This window comes from Hylaeus anthracinus, unplaced genomic scaffold (assembly GCF_026225885.1).
Source record: "Hylaeus anthracinus isolate JK02 unplaced genomic scaffold, UHH_iyHylAnth1.0_haploid 12001, whole genome shotgun sequence".
NCBI classification, from domain to species: Eukaryota; Metazoa; Arthropoda; class Insecta; order Hymenoptera; family Colletidae; genus Hylaeus; species Hylaeus anthracinus.
The window spans coordinates 12,905,179-12,932,039 of record NW_026534348.1 but is presented as its reverse complement, the minus strand read 5'-3'; the positions used below and the strand labels follow the sequence as shown (position 1 = coordinate 12,932,039).

Below are 26,861 nucleotides of genomic sequence, written 5' to 3'. Positions count from 1 at the left end.
TTCAACAATACTATTTAAACTAACTTACATGTTTTCTGAATAAGTCTGCATGTTGTCCTAACGCGGGATCAGTGATACCAATATAATGTATTACATCTTCAATAGTCCACTCTGCTGGTTCAACAGAGGCTGTACGGTTCATAGAACTTTCAGACTGAGTAGTGGATGTTGCAGCTTCAAGTTCTAATGGTGACAATAACACAATAATATTTATTTAATAAATACAAGAATTCTTTATAAAAGTTAATCTTTAACTATTGCATTTACCGGGAACGGATTTCCGAGGTTGTTTTGCAACTGTAGGCGATGAGAGCGTCGAATTATTCATACTTGGCACAGAATTTTGTTGTATCTGTTGTTGTTGGGTGGTTGAGGATAAGCTTTGTTGACTTTGAGACGACCACCTTCTTTTTTCTGCGGTAGTATTGGTATTAGTTGTAGCGGTAGTAATATTAACTGTTTCTTCGTTATTTGTGGACTGAGGTTGTTGAGTATTTGGGCATTTATTGCATGCTTCTTTTCTTCTAAACAACAGGTGCTCACATGCACAAAGATCTTCAAGTTGTCGCCTAATGTATATATAAAAATCCTCTTCTTCCATAAATATTGGTAACCTAACGGAAGTAGGTTTACTCTCTAAAATTAAGCTTATGCTTTCTCCTTCACCACGTTTTAATAAGCTTAGCATTTGTCTTGGACTCATTGCTGCCATCAGGAAAGCTTGAAATATATCTCTTGTAACATTTAATATGGGACCAGTGCCAAATTGTGCTGGCATTGCTTTTACTTTACGAGGATCAAAGTAAGGACCACATGTGCAATTATGATTTACATAAATTGTAACTGTAATACAACAGAAGTAATGAGTCAAAAAACAATAAGTAAGCAACAAAGAGAAACTTATGTAATTATGACAATGCATACCATTCTCTAAAGAATGTGGTTTGGTATTAGCTGTACTAGTGTCAGGTTCAGTAGCTGGTTGCGGAGGAGCACTGGAACCTGCAGGACTCACTAATGCAACAGCTGGTTCTCCATTAGTACCTCCACCTGATATTGCCATTACCGGTAAAACATTACTAGTCCTCGACTTAAATCTATTAGGCCCTGTTGCTGTAAATATTCATATACATTGATTATTAACCCCATAGTACCAACTTCTATCCATCGTATAAACCTCAGCAGCAGGAGACTTACTTTACTCTCTTAATTGTCAAATATTGTCTAATATTATCAGTATTATGTTTAATACAAATCCACATTTTAGCAAAGTCGATTAGAAAAATATTATCATTATAATATTATAAACATTATTATATCTCTTACATTTCTGTCTTGGTGGCTGCAACGGATGACCACTTTTAAAGCACCACCCAGCAGGAAAGATATCTCTAGAGTCAAAGCGGCACCAATAATCAAAAGCTCCTCTCCAGCCATCAAATGTAATGTGAATCATATCATCTTTAACAGCACCAACAGTTGCAGTACATATAAGTTGTGGATTTTTTTTGTCTATGGCTTCTAGTTTATGGCCAATTTCAAACATGTTAGAACGTGGTGTTTTTGGTTCGCGTTTAAATACTTTTGCAGGAGCCATTTCTGCACCATTTAGTGTTTTTAACAGAAACATGGGCCAACTGGAAGCATTCATTCGGAAGCCCAAGGGAGGTTGCAACATGCCTCCAGATTTTTCACAATGACCAATTGGATGAATCTCATTACTGTCAACTAAGCGCCAAAAATCATTTTTATTATCCGAACCATCTAGTCGTAATCTAAGGCGTGGACCAAGTACACCAACCACAGTTGCAATACAAGTTGATGTTAAATTACGAGGATCGAGAGCTTCCAACTTCATACCCATTTTAAATTCATTAATTGGCGGAACTTCGTGCTAAAATTAAAATTAAATATTACAATTTGTACTTTCTCATTGAAATTGAATTTATTCATTATTATCAATTTTTTATACCTGTTTAAAGCATTCAACTGGTGCAGCTTGGCTATTCGTTTCTTTCAAATAAAGATCCCAATCAAAAGTTTGGTACGTTTCATACTGAAATGGGCCGCCAGAGGTTGATGGAGGATGAGACACAGTTGTATGATTATTTGAATTTGCAAAAGATTGGGTCGTAGATGGAACATTATTTCCACTTAATAATCCTGATGGCGAAAGAGATGGTGCAGGTGATGACTGATCCCTATTATCTAATGAAGAAAGTTACTTATTAATATAACATAACGTAACATGGTAAACAATATTTTTATTATTCTGAATTTTTAAAAGCAACTAACTCTTTTTTATATCCGTTTGTCCTTCCTTTTTCTGGTGCTTATTCAAACAAAATGAAGAACAGAAATCTTTTGTGGGTCCATCTTTTTGTTCTAATCTCACTGGTGTACCCCTTATTACATTGTCGCATTGAACGCACGCACCTCGTACATAAGCTTTACGAAATTCAGATAAGCAGGTTTCTGAACAAAATTCTTTCTTCCCATGTTGCGTTGGAAGAACATATTTTAAAGGTTGCTTAGTTTCTCCACACCATGTACAAGAGTTTTTTGATTTTGGTGGTCTTCCTGGACATATTTTTATAAATACAAATACTTTAAAGTTAATATAATACAACCCATAAAAAATAAGTGACTTAAATATATTATGTGTTACAGAAAATCATAGAAAATAAGTAGCTGAATTATATAGAATACATAGAATATTAAACTATAATATTTGCATACCTCGCATTTTGCTTTGTGTAGACGACATAGTCCTTCATAGAAACACGATAGCTAGTACTAAAATTTACTGCATAACAATACTAGTTTAATTCAATAATTAACGACATCTTTGCATCTATTAATAAAATAAATTTTGGAAGCACTACCTAGTTTTAAATTGAGAAAACTTCACTTTTAGTCGGTTTATGTATACATTACACAAACATTCGTATGGCGCAAGATACCTTCTTGTTAACTTTCATATAAGCAGTAATTTAATAAAATCTTCCGATAATTATTTCGTTAGAATCAAAATAATATATTCCGTATCAAAAGTTATTATGTCAAGCCGCCATATTGCTTTGATTTGGCCGCGCAATCCGTAGATTAAAAGATAGTAGAAAGGTGTCACCAAACGAATATCCTTACTTTATGCCACAAAGTATAATTTTATTTTGCTGTTGCAAAAATTGCTAACGAAAATTGATGACTCTTATTTATAATTAACCTTTAAATGGGATTTGCTAGTAAAAGTGACACTTTATCTTTTTTACATTTTATTGTTGATATAACGCAATTTCTTTTCGTAACACTTTCAGGGTTCGTTTGAAAATGATTACATGGAAACTTACATCACAAATATGATTCATTTGCGTATCAAAATATTTGTAATGCATTTATACAATGAAAGTTTAAACTATAATATAAGTTATAAAAATATTTTATGCCAATAAATATTATTTCAATATTCTGTCCAACATGAAAATGCATTCATTTTCACATAAATATACACATGTATATGTAGTAACTACTACGTACTATCGCTGTGAGGAAAGCCTTAACTTTGCCATCGTCAGAATTTCAGTTCAAGCAAATGGTATCTCACGGGTGGAGGTCGTTGCGTCAAATTTCACAAATCATGAATGAATTCTAAGTTTTGTTGTATATTTTCGACGTATTCAAAACATCGTTGATCCTAGTAAGTCTTCTCTTGATAATTAAGTGATTTTTATAAATTTACATAATTCTACATTGTGAAAAATCGCAAATTTATCAAACGTTTTCAAAGCATGTAAACAAACACTGAATTACGAAATGTTGTCACATAATTTATTTTTTTTATATCTGCAGCTTTACTAAAGATTTATGAAGGAAATTATATTCTTATTTATTCGTTGTTATTTATCTTTCAAATAAAAAGCAACTAACATATTTAGATAGTGTAAAAGTACTCTCAAGTAAATGAAAAATCTTTGTTTTTGTTTTAGTGTCTGTGAATCGTCTGCAATTATTATATTTTAATAATAAATAAAATAATGTTCTTAAAATATTTTGTGTTAAAGTGCAGTACCACCAATGATTTAACTCAACAAACAACAATGTAGTTTTATTGCTAACAAACAAAAATACATAAACCATACAACAAATTAAGTGTTTTAATTAAATGTTCTACACAGCATAAGTACTCCTGCAAAATATACATTAAACAATGAATGAAGTAAGCGGAGGGAAACAAGACATACCTAACACTTCTACTTGGGAAACGCTATCAGGACAATCGGCATCTTCGTTTTCTACTATGCATCATCATCATCAACCATTACAACAAGATGCAAGTCCAACAGTTGCACAAGTCATAGTTCCTACTCCTGTAAAACTTCAAGCACCTATGTTAAGTTCAGCGCAAACTATACCTGATCACTGTTCGCAACTAGGTCACATACAACAACCAGCTTTAATAGCACAGGTAACGATACATTAAGAAAGTATAAAAACTTCATTAAGACTAATGTGAAGTTAAATTTTGTTGTGACAAGTTTTGTATCAATGGTCCTAGGGTACACCACCAGGAACTTTTACAGAATCTGAACTTTCGCCAGAATTACAACAACAGGGATGGAAAAAATTTTGGAGTAAACGAGAAAACCGACCGTATTTTTGGAATAAATTAACTGGAGAATCTTTATGGGTAGTACCACCTTTAAAACCTCAGGTACTAAGGAATAAAATCTATTAGGTTGTTTGGAAAATTCGTAATATTCTTAAAAGTAGGGTACTTGAAAAATAGTCTGATTTTGTTGTGATCAAGAAATGTGGTATAGACTGCCACACGTGCCAGACTGTAACGCTCAATTAGTGCATATTACACCAAAATATCCAACTTTAAAAATATTCCAAATCTTGTTAGACTTTCACAAAAAATTGAGTTTGAAGTTTTTAATCAACTTACCTTCATTATTTACTTGAATATTTCTATTGGTGTCTACCAACAAACGATTAGCACAAGTAAAGTGATAATCGTTGCGTCCGAAGCGGCACGAAATTTCCTGACGACTTAATAGTTATAAATTAATATTGACTTATATATGTCAACTATATGCTTATTTAAGTTTGATCCGATTACGGATCCACTTGGTATCTGTGGTGTACAACCTGTTTCTGGAAATGGGGCCATTCCCTCTGGAGGAACAGTCAAACGTAGAGCTTCAGAGGATAGTATTGTTCCACCTGCAAAGAAATTTGTATTAGCGTACGTCTAAGTAACTCAATTTATGTAATTTTTACCTACCATATTAAGGTACTTTCGAATGTTCTAATGCAATGTTTCAACGTTTTAATCTAACAATAGTGGTCCATGGGATTTGGAGATTCCAACGAATGTTATAATATATGAAAGAGCACCATCGAATTTACCTCATGTTCATCCTGAAGCAGAAGCATTACGTTGTGGTTTACTTGCAAAACTGAGACAATGCTATCAAGAATTGTGTCATACTCGCGAATCAATAGATGCGCCTAAAGATTCCTTTAATAGATGGTTAATGGAAAGAAAAGTTATAGACTGTGGATCAGATCCTCTTTTACCAAGTCAGTGTTTTCCTGAAATTTCAATGTCTATGTATCGTGAAATTATGAATGACATCCCCATCAAATTAGTCCGACCAAAATTCACTGGTGATGCAAGAAAACAATTATCACGATACGCGGAAGCTGCAAAAAAAATGATCGAATCAAGAGCAGCTTCATCTGAAAGCAGAAAGGTAGTGAAATGGAATGCAGAAGATACTTTTCAGTGGTTGAGACGAACAGTGGGTGCTACGTTCGATGATTTTCAAGATCGTCTTGCACATTTGAAACGTCAATGTCAACCACACCTTACAGAAACTGTAAAAGCTAGTGTTGAGGGTATTTGTTTAAAAATTTATCATTTATCAACAGAGTATGCAAAAAAAGTGAAGGATAAAAATAATCAAATATTAAAAGATAATAGTTTAGGAAATGTCATACCAATAGGAGGTCCAGCTAGTACACAAAGAAAAGTTTGGTGTTACTCAGTGCAATTTTCACTTCCAACTCCTCGCCTTCCACAACTGGATTATCTTCCTGAACGTGAACAAACATTGTTGCGTTTTCATGGTGATACTGTGTGTATTAATAACATGCATCTTGCTAAATTGGAACATCTATACAGATACAATTGCTTTGATGATAAAAAATTTGAAATGTTTTTACCGCGTGTTTGGTGTATGTTGAAGCGTTATCAGACATATCTTGGAATTAATGAGGGTCAAGCAACACAAATGGCTCTCCCTGTTACAGTTTTTGAATGTCTTCAAAGATCATTTGGTGTGACATTTGAATGCTTCGCGTCTCCATTGAATTGCTACTTCAGACAATATTGTTCAGCATTCGCCGATGTAGATTCTTATTTTGGATCAAGAGGACCTTTCTTAGACTTCAGGCCTGTCAGTGGATCGTTTCAAGCTAACCCACCATATTGCGAAGAACTCATGGAAGCCATGGTCAATCATTTTGAACGCCTTTTGGCTGATTCAGCTGAACCCTTATCTTTTGTGGTTTTCCTACCGGAATGGCGAGATCCAGCACCTAATGCTTTGATAAAGCTAGAAGGTAGTCATTTTAAACGAAAACAAGTAGTAGTACCTGCTATGGAGCATGAATACAGACATGGGTTTCAGCATATATTACCAAAGTATGTCCCAACATATTACAATTTGCATATACACTGAAACAGTGATACTATGAATACTTCTCATTTCAGAGGTGAAGTTAACATTAGAGCAGCTCATGGAACGTTAGTTGTGTGGTTACAAAATGCAGCTGGTGCTGCTCGTTGGGGACCTACAGAGGAGAGAGTTGAAGCATTATTAGAAGCGTGGCGTCCAGGAAAAGAAAGAGAACGGGATAGACAAGAACTTTTATCACCACCCAGGCAAACTCATCAGCCAATACCTTCCACACCTATTCCTGTTTTAACAACCCCTACAACTCCAACAATACAGACATTGTCTACACATCCTATATAATTATTATATAATGTTTTGCAACCTAGGAAAGGAAAGTAAAATAAGTCTTGCGCTTTAATTTTAATTCTTTCCTACAAGAAACCAGATTTTTTACAGAGACTATTTGATATATAACTCATCAATTTATTTCATATGGCTGACATATATAAACGGTACCGTGATTTTACATATTGGTTCTAGATAGTTTGATTACACGTACATTAATACTTTAATACTACATACTATATTAGTTGACACATTAATTAATATCATTTAAAATGGAGATATATATGTTCGCAAAGGATAACATTCATTCAAATATTATGATATTTTATTATGTCATATAAATTTCATGAAAACTCTTTCTACTAAAAGTAGAAGGAATTTAATATTTAATTTGATAATTATTTCGTGATGTTTGTCATACAGTGCAATTCCATTACCTGTTTCCATAAGAAATGTTAAAATGTGTAAGATGTGACAATGATGTATCTATTATATAGGTATAAAAACATCATTCAATAATTAATATAAAATCACGTTGCGTGAAGTCTAATCTTTGTAATAGTGTTAATTGTTGTTAATTAATAAGGAGACTTTGTGAAACGTGATACCTTAGATAGTAGAGGTACTTGCCATGCAAGCAGAAATTGGTACTATCATGAAAAGTTAAAAACAAATTGTGTATATGCGCGTGCTTGCGCGCGGTATGTGTGCGTATGTATGTATGTATGTATGATCGTATGTGCTTGAGTGTGTAAATAGTGAAATACATACTATATTTACTTGTTTTTAATTGGAAGATTACTTTGTATGGATATAATTTTAAGTAATATTCCTTTTTATACCTTGTATCCATGACAATCTTTTCTTTTAGTATAAAATAACAAAGAAATGCGACGGACATTGTTCTTTCTAAATGTATCTTCATCAGTGCAATATTTTATATAAATCTTTAAATAGACTTTATGAAGAGATATGTACAGAAATATATTAACTTCCTTGGCAGATAACATTTTTGTTATTTTTCGGTTATTTTTCAGAATTGTTGATCTGTATTTGATAATCTTATACAAAATTAAATAGTACAAAAATTTTCTATGTACAAAATCAATAAAAACAAATGTTTTCTCAAGTTTTTTTCTAAACTAAAGATACATTTTTGTCTTCATCGTAATTCTTATGCTGAGCAAAAATTGTATGTGTTACATTTATCCAACGAAAACTTGCTTTTTTTTCTCAAAGTAATATACTGCCTCATTACAGGTAAACGTAATCTAAAGAACTAAAACAATGTAAGTAATTATAGACTTTTCTTATATTTTTTTATATTTATTTCTTCTAAAGCAATCACAATTATAAACCTTTTAATTTTTAGTTAACTTGGAATATAATATTAAGAAAAACATATACAAAATTATTTCATATTAAAAAAAATGTTTTAAACAAAAATTAATAGAAACGAGTTGGAAAGACCACGAAATGGTCGTTTTTTATCATATTTACATTCTTGAATACCATGTTATACTTTTATATTCATATTGTGTTAGAAGCGTTAAAGCATTTTAGAATAAACTAATAAAAATATAATAGTAAACCAGAGTGTAAATTCTACAAAATTGAATATATTGATTTATCTCTTTATAGATTCATTATTTTTGTTTCACCTATAGTTTAACTTCCAGTGAAATTCAATTTAATCAAACTATAATATTTTTCTATTCAGGACCATTTACTTATTATTATTATTATGCAATAGGATTTCACATTTGGATTTTTATTGTCCTTTTACATTATGTTTGTGTATAGTATTTACAATATTTAATATTCACATTGTATATAAGTATTATATATTTACATATATTTATATTATGTATGTACATTGTAATAATAGAACTATTAAAAAATTGAGTTCGTTATTACTAAGATATCACGAAACTATATTTAATAATTACAATGATAAAAAAATAATCTATGTTATATTATGCACTGTTAATGTTATATTAATAATGTTATCATATATGAATGAAATAACATTCTACATGTTATTTTTTAAAACTGACTCATGATTTTTCTTAAATTGGAAAACTACTGAAATAAAGTAATTTATATTCAAATTATTACATCAGTAAATAATTAAAAATGCATCTTTATATTAAAATTTGTCTACTTATATAAAAACTTGTATATTTCATTATTTACATATCGTACAAAGAAATTATAATTTTCTTTATGCTTCATCTTCACTTTGAGTTTCAATAGTTTTTTGTGTTAAGGAAAAATCGTCAGTATTGTGTGTTTGTAAAAGTAATACAATTTTGTTCAATAATTTATGACCTTGCTTTCTTTCACAAATTAAATCATAAATAGATTTTTCTTCCGCATCATTAATGAAATCTATTAATACCAATCTTATTGCATCAAGATCAAATATACAATGGTTTACTCCAAATTCAAATTTATTAAAACTGATTACTTTCTCTTTCTTTAAGATCATATTTAAACGTTGTTTAGCTATATATGTTATGAAATCAAAAAATAGATAATAATCCATTCCATATGTGGATTTTAATATTAATTGACAATGGTCTGCCCAATTACTCATATCTTGACAGTCATTAACTTCTTCTATTACAGAACATAATTCCTTTTTTAACCCATGCCATACATCCATGATATTGCATCCATTGATCCAATTATGATTAATAGAAATTGTATCATTCTGTTGAAAAGCATAATGGTAAATGTCATATATATGTATATATATATATCAAGTACTCTTTAACAATTACAATCATAAGTGACTTACCAAATTCCAAACTTGATGATGCCATCCAGATGGTACAAACATGATTTCTCCTTGGTTTTGAATTACATCAATATACTTTAATGCGCGTTTATCGTAGGCCTTATATTTTTTAAAATCGTTAAGTTCTTCAGAAGTTGCATCATATATTAACTGTCCATGAACATCTCGTAGAAAGTCTTCTTGATGCGGAGGGAATAGTAACCAACGTTTCTTTCCAACTATATTTGCAGACCAACTATAGGATCCAAACACATCTGCATGCAATGGTGTCCTAAGTATTAAAAATGATTACTTGTAACAACTTTATAAAACAAAAAATTTAATATATAAAGAAACTTTATTTTACCATGTTCCACTTGGTCCCATATACACAAACCTATAATCATCATTCAATTGAGGATGTGCAATATAATATTCATTTAACCAATCAGATGCAAAATATTGGGGAATATTATACATGGGAGCATTAGGAAATAATCTTGGACAATGCCAATCTTTCAAGTATAAAAGTGACCTAGAATCTGAATAATTACTTTTTGTATAGTCCATCCAATAATTTAAATAATCTTTCATTTTCATATCATCTTTAGATTGTGAATTGTAATATTTTTTATTGCAATCTGCAACTGGTACCACACAATTTCCTATAAGAAAGCAGTTTCAATGAATACAATATAAAGCATTATATTATAAATAATGTGTGTTTAAAGCGATAGGAAAGAATATACAAAGAAAAAAATGTGTGTAACAGTGAAAAATATTTACCGAACAATAAATCCAAAACGTCAAAATCTGGAGCATCCTCATCACTCCATTGTCTTCTACAAGACCAATTTTCTGTCACTTTTGAATTGAATATACATGGTTTATTTGGAATTAAATACTTTGAAAAAAATTCATCATATGTTATTGACGGATTGACATGATCAATCCAATCTATTATGGCGGTATCCTTGTTAATGGATAACCTTTGAGTCTTAATCTCGAGCACTTGTAACATCTTGCACTTTCGCTTTTCATTAAACTGAGTAATGTAACATCAATATATTTTTATATGATTAGTGTGTAGAAATCAACGTATAGCTGTTTTATAAATTATAATGCTGTTTTTTAAGCAGACACAATGTCACATATACTATTTAAAAATCACCTTGAAATTTTACTAAGTTGTACGCGCACATGATTTATGCAATATTATATTTTTAATCGTTATTTATCATCAGGGTTATTATCACGAATACAACGAATCAACTATGGTAAACCATCATTTGCTATTTGCAGTTTGTTTACTGTGTCAAGTATCTATATAAACATGTTGATCATTATTATTTACTTTTCATCCATTTATATGTTTCTTATCGTGAAGGCATAGAAAAGTATGAAAAAATAATGATAAAAATAGGTGTTAATTAATACAATTAATTTAATAAATATATAATACAGTATAGTACCGGTATAATATGTTTCATTATAATTTTAATATAATTTATTTAAATATATTATCTTCAGCAAAAACGAAGATGGTTGTTGGATAGATTAAAATAAAAAGAGGCAATTAAATTTAAATATATGTATTCAAACTAAACTAGAATGTTATAAAAAATGTTTCCGTGCTATAAGTACATATATTATTTTTTAAATTTCCCTCCAATGGTAGAATTGGTAGTAGTACCAACAAAAGAAGTAACATACAACCAGAGATGGGCAAAACCCTAGGACTCTAGAATAAATCTGAAGTTCGCCGATATGTTTGTCTCTTTTTCTCTTTCGAACATTTCCCAGAGAAAGAAACAAGACAAACACATCGGGAAACTTCAGATTTATTCAAAGCCTAGGGTTTTGCCCATCACTGCATGCAACATTTCAACTAGTAATATATTCATACTAGTAATTATATTCATTCCTATATGCACATCTATAGAGGGTGTCCCAAAAATATTGGAGGTCATTGAAAGGTATGGTTCGGGAAGTGATTTGAAACAACTTTTTCTTTAGCGAAAATGTTGTCCGAGACTTCGTTGAGAAGATATTAACGGAAAACACTGACCAATCAGAGCGCGCGTATACCGTTGGAGCGGCTGCGGTAGCGTATGAGCGCAGCCGCCTAGCGCGTAGCTTACGCTCAATCGGCATACTCGCGCTCTGATTGGTCAGTGCTTTCCGTTAATATCTCCTCAACGAAGTCTTGGACAACATTTTCGCTAAGGAAAAAGTTGTTTCAAATCACCTCCTGAACCACCCCATTCACTGTGATACAACATTTTTGGGACACCCTGTATATGTCATGTATTATGCATGGACGATGGTGGTACCATAACTGGTAATGTTCCCCTCTCACACATGCAGTACCACAGCCTACTTTAAAATCGGTTGGCACCAGTGATGGGCAAAGCCCTAGGGTTCGAATAAATCTGAAGTTCGCCGACATGTTTGTCTCGTTTCGTTTTTTGAACATTTTCCAAAGAAGGAAGCGAGACAAACACGTCGGCAAACTTCAGATTTATTCGAAGCCTAGGGTTTTGTCCATCTCTGTGTGGCACTACTGTTTACAAGTCTATACCACAAGTTTATCTAGCTAATTTGCGCGCGGATTTTTCAATTGATCAGTAATTTTTGCTGATCCTTGTCTTTTTAGCGGAAAGTCGTATATATCTGGTGACTTTCTCTTACAAGAACATGACGCTCGGTGTGAACACTCAGTGTAAACTAACTCACTAGTTCTAGATCGATAGTTTTTAAACATAATACAAATTTACACACTTTCAGAATTATTCTTTCAACTAACAAATTAGTCTATCCATAACCTAAATAATAGTAATGAAATTGATTGAAAGAGATATGATAATACTTGATAACGTAATATATAATTTATGGTTTTAGTTGCAATTAAGTTTTATAGTTGTCGACTTGTTTCACAGTAATAAAAATGGCGGTCGTAATGTATGAGTAGCTGACGTTTCCTTCGATACGCGCGTTAACGATTCTTCGGAACGGTCGTATTGACATATTGCTGTGGTGTATATATACGTGCGTGTGAGTGTTGTGCATGGTGTGAAGTAAATTTCGGGTGACAAAATGTGTTAGAAATTTTATAAATATGAGCGAAGGAGCGGATACGATAACGCAGATCTGCGAGAATTCGCTAACGACCTTGAAAGTTGAGGACAATCCTGAGGAACTTCCTCCAAGAACAATATCGTACAATACTAGGAGGCCACGGTTTGGTACGGGCAATGTTCCACTTTCGCCCTATATATTAATCGATGGAAAAAAATTGCGGAGTTCTCTGGCTTTCACCAAGAAATCGTCTCCACGACGTGTGAGTTTTCCAGCAAATGACAATCTCTTGGTTACGGGATATCTGGAGCCAGCCAATCCTTGGAAACTTGGTGAGAATGATACTTCAACTTACGTATAAGTTTTTCATTCGTTTCCTCAATATAAATTCCTTTTTATCAATTTACTTTTCCTTTTCATAAATGTAGTAATATTAAGGTCATGTGGTAGGAACCTGTAGAGTTTGTCGTCTGTAACAATCAACAAATATTAATAATTTAGGAATTGTTGCTAACATAAATTCACGTATGTATACATATACGTGTTTATGAATTTGTACGAATCAAAGTTATTACAGGTACTTTATCGATGTAAGGAAAATTATAACATTATCTATACGATGTAAATTTTTTTTCTTATGTATTTTGTAAATGCAAAAGAAGTCAGTGTTATTTATAACTTTTCTAAATGTTGAATTATCGATTGTAATAAAATAAATATGTAATTATATTGGAAATCTAGAGTTAATTATTATTATGCATGTTATCTTAAAGGTACCAAATAGCTAATAAGATGGGATATTTTAATAATGAGAATATTGTCATTAGGGATTCATGTTTTAATCATTGTATAATAAATAATGTTTACACAAATTGCAAAGGATTGTTTATTATAAAAAATGTTTCAATCTGTACAATTTGTTTTCCTAAAGTATATTGATACTTTGAAGGAAGCTAGTGCATAAAATGATTTACATGTATAAATTTACTTTCAACGATATACAATTAACATGATATACATAACACACAAGTTTTCTATTTTACAATATTATTATAGTTAACAAATATTTATTTGTATTTTAAGAAAAATGTCAATTGTAATATATAAAGTTCAATAAAACTGCATATATTATTATAGAATAGAATATTATTAAACAGTATTTGGCAAGAAGTGTGCGTTAATTTCTTAACCTTTCTTATGCAATGTTTAGTTCAATATTCTCTATTATGTATTTGAACTATGTTTATTACATCATACATCCATATATTTGAAACCTATTTTTTTTTTCAGTAGTTATCAGGTATATTTCCATAATAATAACAAAGTATATAAGAAAGTTAAACAAATAAAATATACAAATTAAAATTTTAACAGTAATTTCTTTATATATTATTTTGAAAGAGTTATTATTATGTACAAGTAGAATTGATTGATGTAACTTATCAATATTGTTTTTATACTTATTTATTTGCATAATGATAATGTATTACTAAGCTAGTAGGTTTTTTTATAGGTCATGTCAGTTGAAGAACATTTAAGATTTCACAATGTGAACCATGTACTAATTATAAGTTTGATGCAATATTAAAGCATGTGCAATATATAATTAACCTGTAAGTTACTCTTAAAGTGTGATACTCTTTAATTTTCATTTACAAAATAGGTATTTTAATGAAAGAACATATTCCAAACTATATTTTAAATAATAAACAATTTCTGAAATTTTCTGGCACATTATTAATTTTATTTAAGAATTACTTTTTCAGATACATTTAGTTATTTTAATATATTGCATGAGAATTAATCAACTTTTTCTAAAGTAAATTTATGATATATGTAAACATTTTAATGCTTTAGTAACTTTTATGAGATTTATGACTTCATTTATATTATTATATTAATACGTTCTCTGTGGAATTATAAAATACATATGTAAAAATTGGAAGCTCATTTTTATATAAAAAGATACTTAAATACTGAAAACTACTTGATTTTTAGTATGTGATTTACATTCGAGTTAAATTATATTTAATTCGTATTAAAGTAATGCAAGTAAATATTTGGTTACATTCTTAAGAGAAAAATGTGGAGTTGATTTTGTCTTGATCCTTTGCTTCCAGGGTCAAATTTATCAACTTGCTTTGTTGTGATAGTGAGGTGAACATTCAATGGAAATGTAGACACTAATTAATGATCAAGTCATTGCTACAAATGAAAAACTTGGTGAGTCACCAATGAATACCGCAGCGAACGTGTTAAGAAATACTACACTTATGAAATGCAAATATAAATTGAAATTCAAAATTAAGTCTTTAATACATACCAGTAATTATATTTTAAGTAACATACATACATATTCTACAATTTTTTTAAAGCATCTTCCTTCAATCATTTACTTCTTAATACTCTTGACTGTTTGTATGCTAACAATATATTGATTAATTTTTCACAGCCGAAAATGTGAATCATGAAGATTTAATCTCAGCATACAAGGCATCCTGTATAAAGCACAACACAGATCCTCTGGAAATTGTTATAAGTCAACTTGAGGTAAAATTATTTTTTTCTCTGATTATTATATTGAATTGTGATATAAATAAGGCAAACAATATGGAAGTATTTAATACTTTATAAAATAGTAAGAAGTAGTACAGTATTGTAATTTAAATAATTGTAGTTTTGTAAAGTACTGTAATATAATACACATAAAAAATGACATTGTATAAAACTGTACTTACTTCTGCTTACATTACATAAAGTATCTTTACTTCTTTTAATGACATCAAAATATATTTTAAATTTCTTAATAAAAATTCTAATTTTTTATTTGTGTTACTCTTGTTATAAGTGAAGTTATAATTTCATTTCATGAAGTATGTGTAAATAAATATACACTGGTTATTATTAATATGTTGATAGTCTTACAGTCCATGTACAGATTGTAAATCATAGACTTCTGAACGCTTGAACTGTAAATGTGTTAATCCCTTGTAGTAGAATAATGTCTTTGAGACATACTTTTCACGCATAGTTGGTCTTTTAAGATTAGGTCTGTTATTGTTACAAAGTATACCATAACTCCCATGAATTACCAAACAATATTTTGTATTCTCTATACCAGGCATGTCTAAATTGATGCCCATATGAGCTGTCTCTGAATTGCTAGAGCAGAGAGCTTTCCATGGACTGTTAAAATACACCTCTGTGAGCAAAGGTATCACGGTGGGCTACTCTATGACTGTGAGAGTATATGTGTGAGTAGCATACAGACTCTCATAGCTAAACTAAGGTTCAACTTGATTGCAGGTTTAAGAATATTGAGGGGTAAACTTACTATGTCTGTTTCCTGAAAGGGAGGAAGTACGGGAAGTACTGTCTTTTTCCCTGGTTTAGGCCCTGTCGCAACACTAAAAGAGTGGAAGCATAGTGATTTATCTCTCAATGTCCTTCAAAATTCAATCAAGGTGTATCTTACTATAGTATGATTGCAGGAGAAATCTATAAGTCCTAAGCAGCTATGAATTAAATATCAATACAAGAAATTAATAAATGATTTTTTGAAAAACAAATTTTCTTTATGGTAATTTTTGTCTATTTGAAATATACACTTCTTATAGAAATCTTTTCATTTGGCAAAGAGTAACAGAAATACTATACATGTGTAAGTTAATTAAAGTACTTTAGTAATGTACAAGGTGGTGACTTACTATTCTGGTCATTTAATTTTAAAACATTTCATTAAACTCTCTGTATTTTAAAAAGTCCTTATAATTCTTGGTATAAGCTTAAAAACTATAAACTTTCGCTTGTATAGTACGTATAAGATGCTTTTACTGAGGACTTAATTAGATGGCATGTGAGAGAGTACAGTGCATGAGAGTAGCAAATAGTACAAAGAGTGATTAAATAGGTATAGTTAAGAATTATGTAATTGAAAATAAAAGATTGCAAGAGTGAAGAATTAAATAAATGCTAGGTTATATAGGAAACGAAAAATTATTAGAGACGAAAAAATTGAGGTTAGGAAGGTTATAGGGCGTAAGATTATTAAAAACATAAATGTGTGGAGATTAAGGGAAGAATAACAAATGATGATAATATTAAAGAGTTATTAAATACATTATTATTAAATACAGTAGAATTATTGACAGCTAATCATTGATTTCCACATCTATTGGATATAATATTGGTCTGTAACGTCAATGATAATGCTAAGGTTGCTATTGTTGAAAAAAAAGCAATTTATGGCATGCCTCCGGCAGCTGAAATACTAGATTAAACAATACGGATTTTGCCATGTACATTAAAAACAGCATCAATACAGTACTCGGATTAAGAGAAAATTAATATTATTCTTATAGAAACATGAAAAACATAATATTTTCCTACACCAGGAACATTTATGCATCCAAGTTTGATGTAATTATATTTTTCATTAGTCTCGAGTCTGTCAAGTGTTTGCACAAGTGTAATTAACAATTGCAAGAAATAGATATAATAGACACTCTATTATCTGCGTTATGCTGCTTTGGTAACAAGTAATTTGAAAATGAGGAATCTACGTTGAAAATAGAATTTTCCTGCTAAAGCGATAAGACATACGTACAGTACAGAATTGTACTACTGTTTGTAATTAGTAGTTGACAAGTTTGCATTGCCAAACAATTATAAATATACTAAAAAGGTCAGAAATATACAGTGAATCCTTTCGAATTGCTGTGATTTTTAATCGTTCAATTGTTCCCCTAATAAAAACATAACCGATCGAGTCACGTGAAGGGAGATCAGAGGTGTAATGATACCTCCTGTAGTCGCCACTAGAGGGGACAATAACCGATTTCTTGTAGTGTCAAGTATCGTAATTCGCCACTAGAGGGATATGTTTCTCACAAGTATTAAATGCACCTGAATTTTTTATATATACAATCCTCAGCTACTGACATTTGGCCTGTTAGATATAGATGTTTATGTATTTTCCTAGCAACATAACTACGTCTGAACTCATGAATGAATTTCAATAAAATTTAACATTCTATACTTTCATTACAATGTCTGATTAAATTTTTGGCAAAATTACTCCACGGATAACGACGGTTGCGTCTGTGGTTTTTTATTATTATTATTATTATTTTTTCGATGGTTCGATGGTAAAATTGAATGAAAAATTTAGATATTATATTAATTATAACTAAGAACATTACATTAACATTTTTTTTAAAAATAAGAAATTTGGAAAATAATTTTATATATTAATTGAATGTAATTATTTAATTACTATCTTATTGCAAGATTTGCAATTTTCAACAATTTATTGTACCGCTTATTCAGAATGTTTCTCACCTTTCAAGTGAGGTGCTTCTCTATTTTATAGCAATGCTAAGTAGAAAAATTGACATTGCTCATTCGCTCATGTTCATAAATGCAAACACGTAGAAATAATGTGGATAATAATAAAAATAACGGAATAATGTGGCGAGGAAACCGTGTAGTTTAACTTAGGCGTTATGTAACGAGAAACGATAGTCCTTTTCAATTAAAGATCACGACCTAAAAGTGGGTTGCAAATTATTTTTTGTGGAGGAAATCTTTAAAAGACATACCTAATCTTTTGAGACAAGACTGGCGATACCATGAGATTCCCTGCACCACTCATACTGCACAGAATTTACCCACTAAACCTCCCATGATCCCCATCCACGTACACATTGGGAAGTGGGAGCCCTTAAAATGTTAACATCATCCATTACCCCACATCTGCACCAATGTGCATTTCCAGGTGGAAGGGACTGGTTTATTAAATCTATCGTTTGGGGTTTCGTGGGAGAAATCTTCTAAAGATGCCTCCCACCTTTTGGCGAAGGCCGGGGATTCTCTATACCGCTAACTTAACAAAACACCTTCAATTAGTTAATAAACCTCAGGGGTAGTTCACTTAGGCCTTTTATCATGCCAAATTTTGTCAAAGCCTGCAGTATTTGAAGCTTACAATGTAACAAAATAAAAATCTCGAGAATTGATGACGTTAATGTGGTAGCACTGTAAATAATAATAATAACTTAGTGCTGCTTGAGAATATATATTTAGATTATAGTAAAAAAATAACTTTAGAATTCTAGAAACAGTTACTTTTATACTTTTACGATGGTATTGAACAGTCCCGCAGGCTGATAAAATTGAATCCTATCTAAAAGCATTGAGTGAACATCCCCTGTTTCCTTAGGCAGTATGCAGTGACAGCTGCAAATTCTAAACTGCAGTTGTCTACAGCCCATTGCGACTTTGCAGCGACGGAGAAGAAATGTGCCCTTCCGTCGCCGCCGCTGGGGGCAATAGGGGAGGGGGGGGGGGGGCATAAGGCCCCAACTTCCGCTATCTTGAACAGTCTTACAGATAAAAGGCAAAATTGTATGTCATCTATTGATGCGATTTTAAATTTTTACTCAAGAAAATGATTGAAAATGTAAATTAAATTTAAATCTGTTATAACTCATATTGTATATCTTAATAAATAAAAAAATAAACTGATGCTTTTTCAAGTAATATAAGTAGTATCATTTTTTCATTTGTTCACATTTTCATATAACATTTAAAGATGTGTAGTGAAGAACTGCCCACTTTGCAATTTGTGTCACGCTTTGAAAAGATTGAGAAGCACAGGCATATGCAATTTATTGTTAGTATGCCTTTTGCAGCTAAAGATCTAATCCTATGAATGTGAAGAATTTAAATACTTACTGAGGTATGTGATTGCATTCCTTTGGTTTTAATTGATGCATAAATTCTTAACATCAAGTATGAATAAATTATCATTCATAATAAATCCAGATGTTTATTGAGGAATGCAATTGCATTTCTTTGCACTTAATTGATTAATGAAATCTTAACATTAATTGTAGATGAATTAACAATTATAGTAAATATAAATTGTTTAAACAGACTTTAGATATATCCAAAAAGAATAGTGAATTACTTAATTTAAAAGGACAGTTATTGGATTCTGATCACTGTGAACCATTGGAGGAAATTTTTAAGAGAATCCAATTTAATAAAGTTGATTTAGAAGCAACGTCATTGGATGATGAGGTATTTTTCATTTTTCGACTTTGGAGTTAGTTCTTTTTAAATGTTATTTATCGTTTATTGTATTTATAATTACAGAGTTCTGTGATATTATTTGATATGCTAGAATATTATGAGTCTGCAAAACACTTAAATATTTCATCTAATCCAGGCATTGGCATTCAGGGATGGCATGCATGTGCAAATTTGATAAGGAAGGTATACACTATAAATACTCTTTTTAATAATAAAATTTTTACATTATTATTATTGGAAATAATATGTAGTTGTACGACTGACTGTTTTACATTAGATGACTGTGAAGAACATAAATATTGGCAATAAATATGAGTATTTAAACTTTATTTCATTCTTCTCAGTATATAATTAATACAATCATTATTTGTCTAGACTCGATGTTTAAAACATCTTGAAGCTAAGGATGTAACACTTAATGAACAAGACATGAATATCTTGAGTCGTGCATTACGAGTAGTCTGCCATCTACATGTGCTAAACTTAGAAAATTGTGGACTTTCAGGAAGATCAATCGTCACACTAGGTAATTATTGCGTGATACAGTTTGTTAGTGTTATAACTTCATTTTAGGATGATAATAAAACATTACCACTTGCAATCACTACTTTGCTTAAATTTCTATATGAATTGTTAATTGATGTCCACAAATTATTAGATGCATTATATGTATAAGATATATAGGATTACTAGACATTGCAAGAACAGATTTAATTTATTATATTTGTGTTATAGAATGTTACAAAAATAGTGTGTTGTTATGAAGAAATCTTTCAATAGAGTATCTATTTCAAATAACATATCTCTTTTATCAGTTTCAGCATTAAAAGTGAACACTGGGATTAAGGAACTGTATTTAGCAGACAATGGACTTAATTTCTATGATGCAATACAACTTGGTTCTCTCCTTAGATTTAATAACCACATACAACTGCTTGATATTAGGTATGTACCATTGCAAAAAGATGAGTTTTAAAAGAAGAATAACTTAATGAACATTTATTGATTATCTTGAGTTATTCCATAAGATTTTACACTATGGATTATGTTTTACTGTTATACTTGTTTTTTTTGTTTGTAGTAACAATAACATTCAAGATGATGGTGTACGCGATATCTTAGAAGGTCTTATTAATCAAATAAATGAAGACAAGGATGGTAAAGGCTTAAATGTATTAATATTATGGAATAATCAACTTACCCAAAAATCATCTCCCTCTTTTTCACGCATTATAGTATGTAATTTTATTAATCTTTATAATTACACATGCATGGATTATGTATTGGATATATTCATGTTATTTATATATGTAGGCATTATCAAAAACATTAGAAACATTGAATATTGGAAAAAACACGCTGACTGATGAATTGTTGTTCACCATAAAAGATGCATTGAAGAAAAACCGTATTTTGTTACAATTAGGAATACAATCGACTGAACTTACGTGCGATGGAATTGTTACATTATCTGAAATTATTGAAATAAATGAGGTTTTGCAAGTAAATATTAGAAATTTTACAGTATTGTGCAGCAAAATGAGAACTTGCTTTGCATTATATGTGTACCTTTTCTATTATTGTAGAGGATAGACTTACGAAATAATGACATACAAATGACTGGAATGAGAGCTCTCAGTTCTGCTATGAAAAAGAATAAAAGTATCACTAAAATAGATTTGGATGATAAGCCTAAAATGAAAGTAGTAAGTAAATAATTTGTACCGTGTTGTATGAAAGGTTTTAACACTAAAAGATTTACATAACATTGCTTGTTTCTTTTATGTTAATAACAGGATGACCTAGCCCAGACCTTGCATCAGTATACGCAGCTTGTAGCTGAGATTCAAGTTTGTTGTTCGGAAAACGAGCAGAGTCGTATTACAGAAGAAAATAGCGAAGGTTCTGAAAGTTCACGTCATAGCATTCTCTGTAGCACAAACTCTCGTAAAATCTCGCTTACTTGTCAAACACTACCATGTTCTTTACCAACCATGATTTCAATACAAAATAACGCACCAGGGCAAACGATGCTCGAACCGAAACGTATCAATGGAGGTCGTCTACGTTCCCCCGCCCTTAGTCCAGCCTCTTCACCTATAGCAAGCCCGATACCAAGTCCTTCTCGAAGTCGATTTGTGGTGTCCCGAGTTCCAGAAACATCATTATGTTCTGCAAATCCCTCAACATCTTCGTCACCAGTTACTCTCCCCTTTGAATCACCTACCTATCTCGCTTCTTCTGCAAGTGGGTCATCTAGATTTCGTGTTTCAGTTGTTGAATCAGCAAGTACCAAACCTTTACATAAACCTACTGTTACTTCATCCGAGGATGATGTTACGTTTGGTTTAAATCTAAAAATTAATACTGCAGAGCCGACAGACTCAGATGACACTATTAGTGTATTCAAATCCAACTTAGAAACGAATAATGCTCAAAGTACTGAAAATTTGCATAGCACATTGAGCAAAGTATCTTATTTAGTTTCAAACGAGGTAGAAGAAAGGTGCGCATTACCGGCGAATGAATCTGCTAGCATAAAGAAATTAAGTACAGATATACATTCTTCTAAGGCTACTACTAAAACTCAACTACATGACAGTATAAAATCTGTTCCTTCGAAAAGCAAAGAATTTTGCGATGTACAGTACAATCAGATTAATATTCCAACTCGACTAGAAAGCGTAACGTCAAGACATGTACAAAATGCAGAAAGTAATTATAATGAAGGTATACAAGACATAAAAGCAGCTGCAAATGTTAATAAAGATGAGAAAAGTTCTAGTTGTATTATAGTAAATGATAAATCGGTAATTACTAACAAAAAACATGATGTGACAAAAAATGTAACAAGTACTTTTTTAAATGAACGGCCAGAAATCCAACCACAAATAAACCAAAAATCTTGTATACAGAGACATACTCCTAATTTAGAGAAATTGCTTTCGCTATTTCAACATCCTAGTTGTTTTTTCCCCATTAGCCAATTGAAATCTAGGAGTACATTTCAAGATAGTCTAAACAGTTTGATGGCACGTGGAAATAAATTCCATTGTTACTTAAATGAGAGCAAAGATAGAATTCGTGATCACGACACAGAAATCTCTTCAGTATCGCAAAAAACAAAGTCAACAAAGTCTTTCAATATTTCTGAAATGTTAAGTTTAAAAAGTTTAACTAACATGTTCCCGTCATTTAAATTTGAAGATGATTTAAATGTTTCTAAACAAGATAGTAAATCTTATTCAAAAACAGTTACAGAAGTGAATCTTTTACTTAGAAAAGAACGTGGAAACACTTTAACTGATGTACAAAAAGAGTATGATAATTATAACAATGACAATAAACAATTCAACTTTTGTATAAAAGGGCTGGAAATTAATATTTCCACTTTGGGTAATCGATTATTACCCGAAGAAATACAATCAAAAAGCTATGTTGAGCTTATTAACAGAAATTTACTGCTATCTGCAAATTATATTATTTCAAATATAGCAGTTGATAACTGTTTAACAATTCTAAACAATAGTTTATTAACACGTATTTCAGAGAACAAGATGATTGTACCTTTATCTAAATTTCTAAATGTACATGAATACTCTCTTTTAAAAACAACTATTAATGACGTAAAAATCGAAAATATAGAAGCAGTACTAAAGAAAATAGATTCCGTACTGGTGAAAAAAACGTGTGATAAAAGTTCAACGGACAGTATTAATTTTACTAGTGATAGTAACTCCTTGTTTTGTAACATAATGTATGATATAACGAATATAAATGATATGTACACTGTAAATACGTCTGACAACATGCACAATTTAGTAATATTAAACTTAAACGCGAAAGGTGATGTCAAAAATAATTCTGTTTTTAAGATAGAAAATAAGCAAAGTAATTTGGCATATTTCATATGCAATGAGCGCGACTGTAATATAAATAATAAATCACTTGCATATTGCAGTGCGTTGAAGATAAATATAAAAACAAATTGTGTAAATAATAAAGTTACCAAAATGCATAGTATTTATAATAATTATAATTATAAGAAAGCTTTTGCAACTGTTCACAACATGCCGAGCAATGAAGTAGAAAGAGTAGATATTTGCCATGGGAATAATAGCGTGGATTGGCAAAATACTATTGTAAATTGTAAACCGGCAGCAGGATTATCAAAGAAGAATTTTATGTACGAAGACATTAACATTGACTTTGACGATAATACTACAGATTTATGTACTTCAGTTATTTATAAAGATGTTACAAATCCATCAAGAATACAGGAAGTATTAAAAACATTTAATGCAAAGGACAACAAATATTTTGAGCCAAGTAATGTAAAAGAAACGAGAGCCGATGACTTACTAATGGAAAATGCTATGGGCGGAAGATTTGGAAGAATAAGTATCATGTCTATACCGAGAGCGTATTGTTATGTGACAGACTTCAATAAGTCTATTCCTAGAGATCTTATATTTTATATGGCTGACCAAGCTGATAGCAGCTATCCAAACAGCGCTATTAAAATAAAGACCTCGATTCATGACTTACCTCTGGTATCTGATTCACGTATGAATTCTGTAATTAAAAGACCGCAAAATATTCATAGAAAGAGCGAAATTTCTAAGATTCGGGGAAGAAATTTTTCTGTGAATCATAATGTGCAGAAAAGCACGCAGTTTCATATGAAACAGAAATTACAAGAGAATGATGATTCTGAAACTGATTCCGAATGTCCCTCAAAATGTTCAAAAGTTTATACTATCGCTCATTCAAAAAGAAGTGTGAGTCCTATAAAGAAAAGTTACGATACACGTGGTAATCCTTTAGAAAATATATATATGTTCACGAAGTTTGGATCAAATATTGTTCAACGTGTAAAATTTACAAATCCAGATGCGATAAGTGATATGACGCAGAAATATCTTAATACAATTAAATGTGCAGTTACCACGACTATGTGTTCAAAAGTTGCAGTGAACACTAGAAATAATGTGACAGTCGAAATGATTTCTGACGAGAGCACTAATGTTGCTGAACCTTCGACAGTAATTCATGCGACAAGGTGAGTAAATTACATTATGAGGATTGACGAAAGTCACAAATTTGTATTTTCTTAGAGATATTTTGAAAGGAGAGAGGATATCTGTGCCCACGCTTTTGTATTTCAATGTACATCATTTCGTTCTTTTAAATATTCGATTCAGACATCAAGTATTGAGGAGTAATGCGAAAGATCTATTATGATATTGCTCTTTTACCTAAGATTTTGTCAAAATTGACGAAATTATTTTTATGCTATAAATATGAAACTTGATATAATATAATATTAGGAATAGATATTAAAAGTTTTCTGTATCGAATTATACAAATGTGTTCCACTGAACATTTTATATATTTAAAAGTCGTTCAGTTTTGAAATTTTTAATTGACAATGCAATGTTATTTTACTACTTTACAACGCAATTGTAAATTCAATACAATTTTTTTTATTCTAAATTAAATATGAATCGGAACGTACTACGTTTTTATAAGATACATATTTTTGTGATTTTATCATTTCTTTTATTAAGATAACACAAATTGTAATATGATCATATAACAAAAATTATTTAAAAATCACTAATTAAATGTAGATATATATAATTCTATTTCTTCATGCATACATATATATATATATATATCTTGTATATCTTATTAATATATATATATATGTTATTGTATAAAAAATTATTCTATCTGTAAAACGCTGTATAATTGTTAAATATCTATTCCATGTTTTATTCGTCACACACTATACATTATAAACTAAGAATTGTTAAAGATTAAATTATAAATAAAAATGTACAAATTGATCCATTGTACGATTATGTGATTTTATAAAATAATACAATATATTCTTTTGTAAAAATAATTTGCATCTATCAACGACAAGTATAATTATGTACTATAATAAATCGAAGTTCGTCTATATAACTTTATAGGAAACTTAAATATTATTTTTAAACAATATTTCTAGCTATGCTGATTTCAACATTATCTCATGCCTCGCTTGCAAATATTTTAATTACTTTTGTTTAACTAATGAAGAAATCATATTAATTCTCCTTAAATACCTTAAATTTTCATCACTCTATTATAGATTTCCTTTGCTAATATGAAACTGTAACACTCTTTGTCCATATAATATTATATTTCTTTAACATTTAACATAGAAAAAATAATATATTTTCTAGTTAGAAATTGATAATGTATTTATTTAGAAAAAAGACAATGTATATTTATTTTATTTATTGATTTATTCAGAGATAAATTCTGATACAAATGTTTCATATATATTCGAATTACATTATGTTTTTCTTGCCCCAGTTTTCTATTTACATAAATTTGTGATAAGTATGTTTGTGTACAAGTACAGTAAAATAATGTATTCTTATTTGTATTGAGAAAGCGCGTTATTTTTACTCCCAATTTCTTAATACAAAATGTAATGAAGTTTTTTATTTATATTTTCTTCGTATCATCTTTTGAGAAATGATTCTATCGTCGTAAAAAAAATTTGAAAATGTTCATGTTTAGCATCATTTTTATTGTAAGAGTAAAAATATTAAAGGTATGCAATCATGCAGTACAAAATGATTGATGTGGTTTTTATAGCACAAAGTGACAAAGAAATGGGAACGGAGAATGAGGTAAATGAAAATGAAGATATGGAAATAGAAGGAAAGAAATACACCGAAGAATATAACAATTTATACGATTTTGATGACGATATGATTGATGAAATCGATGAACTCGAGGAATTGAAGATGGATCTTGAACCAGAATATCAGCGGTATGCTAAATGGCGGATTTAAAAGTACATTTTACTCGACAAT

General features: G+C 30.4%; 4 protein-coding genes across 7 annotated transcripts in view; 2 read left to right on the top strand and 2 right to left on the bottom strand.

Annotated features, from left to right (window-relative positions):
- Positions 1-3,084, bottom strand: part of LOC128891455 (polycomb protein Scm) — a 51,044-nt gene extending 47,960 nt beyond the window's left edge. Inside the window, exons 1-8 of one of the 2 annotated variants that reach the window (XM_054150945.1) lie at positions 2,886-3,084; positions 2,740-2,806; positions 2,296-2,580; positions 1,973-2,208; positions 1,327-1,894; positions 925-1,113; positions 268-843; positions 29-183 (exon numbers count right to left, since the gene is read on the bottom strand). In XM_054150945.1, the coding sequence (XP_054006920.1) occupies positions 29-183; positions 268-843; positions 925-1,113; positions 1,327-1,894; positions 1,973-2,208; positions 2,296-2,580; positions 2,740-2,767 (2,037 nt within the window). In that variant the 5' untranslated portion in view covers positions 2,768-2,806; positions 2,886-3,084. Of the gene's footprint in view, positions 1-28; positions 184-267; positions 844-924; positions 1,114-1,326; positions 1,895-1,972; positions 2,209-2,295; positions 2,581-2,739 lie in introns of both variants that reach the window. The other variant, XM_054150944.1, reaches the window with a different exon arrangement.
- A 471-nt stretch (positions 3,085-3,555) lies between these two features.
- On the top strand, positions 3,556-7,821 carry LOC128891454 (mRNA (2'-O-methyladenosine-N(6)-)-methyltransferase). Its single transcript, XM_054150943.1, has 6 exons — positions 3,556-3,697; positions 4,176-4,465; positions 4,556-4,711; positions 5,109-5,248; positions 5,348-6,712; positions 6,782-7,821. Exons 2-6 carry the CDS (start codon positions 4,208-4,210, stop codon positions 7,044-7,046), a joined length of 2,184 nt encoding a protein of 727 aa, XP_054006918.1. The 5' UTR covers positions 3,556-3,697; positions 4,176-4,207; the 3' UTR covers positions 7,047-7,821.
- Positions 7,822-8,805: 984 nt separating this feature from the next.
- LOC128891460 (2-oxoglutarate and iron-dependent oxygenase JMJD4) lies at positions 8,806-11,164 on the bottom strand. 2 transcript variants are annotated; one of them, XM_054150957.1, is made up of 5 exons: positions 10,985-11,164; positions 10,600-10,858; positions 10,181-10,478; positions 9,835-10,105; positions 8,806-9,747 (listed from the first exon to the last, which is right to left on the bottom strand). In XM_054150957.1, exons 2-5 carry the CDS (start codon positions 10,832-10,834, stop codon positions 9,256-9,258), a joined length of 1,296 nt encoding a protein of 431 aa, XP_054006932.1. In that variant the 5' UTR covers positions 10,835-10,858; positions 10,985-11,164; the 3' UTR covers positions 8,806-9,255. The 2 variants fall into 2 exon arrangements, with proteins under 2 accessions (XP_054006932.1, XP_054006931.1); XM_054150956.1 differs by having other exon boundaries at positions 10,600-11,163.
- Positions 11,165-12,657: 1,493 nt separating this feature from the next.
- LOC128891449 (uncharacterized) lies at positions 12,658-26,785 on the top strand. 2 transcript variants are annotated; one of them, XM_054150936.1, is made up of 12 exons: positions 13,083-13,223; positions 15,012-15,114; positions 15,344-15,441; positions 19,828-19,974; positions 20,050-20,169; positions 20,362-20,512; positions 20,802-20,931; positions 21,068-21,221; positions 21,301-21,489; positions 21,573-21,692; positions 21,783-25,048; positions 26,641-26,785. In XM_054150936.1, exons 5-12 carry the CDS (start codon positions 20,071-20,073, stop codon positions 26,648-26,650), a joined length of 4,119 nt encoding a protein of 1,372 aa, XP_054006911.1. In that variant the 5' UTR covers positions 13,083-13,223; positions 15,012-15,114; positions 15,344-15,441; positions 19,828-19,974; positions 20,050-20,070; the 3' UTR covers positions 26,651-26,785. The 2 variants fall into 2 exon arrangements, with proteins under 2 accessions (XP_054006910.1, XP_054006911.1); XM_054150935.1 differs by lacking the exon at positions 15,012-15,114 and having other exon boundaries at positions 12,658-13,223.
- The last annotated feature ends 76 nt before the right edge of the window (positions 26,786-26,861 follow it).

What these genes read in the sequence shown, in the direction of transcription:
- LOC128891454 (XM_054150943.1), top strand. Translation starts at nt 4,208, where the DNA reads ATGAATGAAGTAAGCGGAGGGAAACAAGACATACCTAACACTTCTACT. An exon ending in AACCAGCTTTAATAGCACAG is followed by an intron (nt 4,466 to 4,555) that starts GTAACGATACAT and finishes CAATGGTCCTAG; the next exon opens with GGTACACCACCAGGAACTTT. An exon ending in TACCACCTTTAAAACCTCAG is followed by an intron (nt 4,712 to 5,108) that starts GTACTAAGGAAT and finishes TGCTTATTTAAG; the next exon opens with TTTGATCCGATTACGGATCC.
- LOC128891460 (XM_054150957.1), bottom strand. Translation starts at nt 10,834, where the DNA reads ATGTTACAAGTGCTCGAGATTAAGACTCAAAGGTTATCCATTAACAAG. An exon ending in CGTTTTGGATTTATTGTTCG is followed by an intron (nt 10,479 to 10,599) that starts GTAAATATTTTT and finishes GCTTTCTTATAG; the next exon opens with GAAATTGTGTGGTACCAGTT. An exon ending in ATCATCAAGTTTGGAATTTG is followed by an intron (nt 9,748 to 9,834) that starts GTAAGTCACTTA and finishes GCTTTTCAACAG; the next exon opens with AATGATACAATTTCTATTAA.
- LOC128891449 (XM_054150935.1), top strand. Translation starts at nt 12,932, where the DNA reads ATGAGCGAAGGAGCGGATACGATAACGCAGATCTGCGAGAATTCGCTA. An exon ending in CCTCTTTTTCACGCATTATA is followed by an intron (nt 21,222 to 21,300) that starts GTATGTAATTTT and finishes TTATATATGTAG; the next exon opens with GCATTATCAAAAACATTAGA. An exon ending in ATAAGCCTAAAATGAAAGTA is followed by an intron (nt 21,693 to 21,782) that starts GTAAGTAAATAA and finishes TGTTAATAACAG; the next exon opens with GATGACCTAGCCCAGACCTT.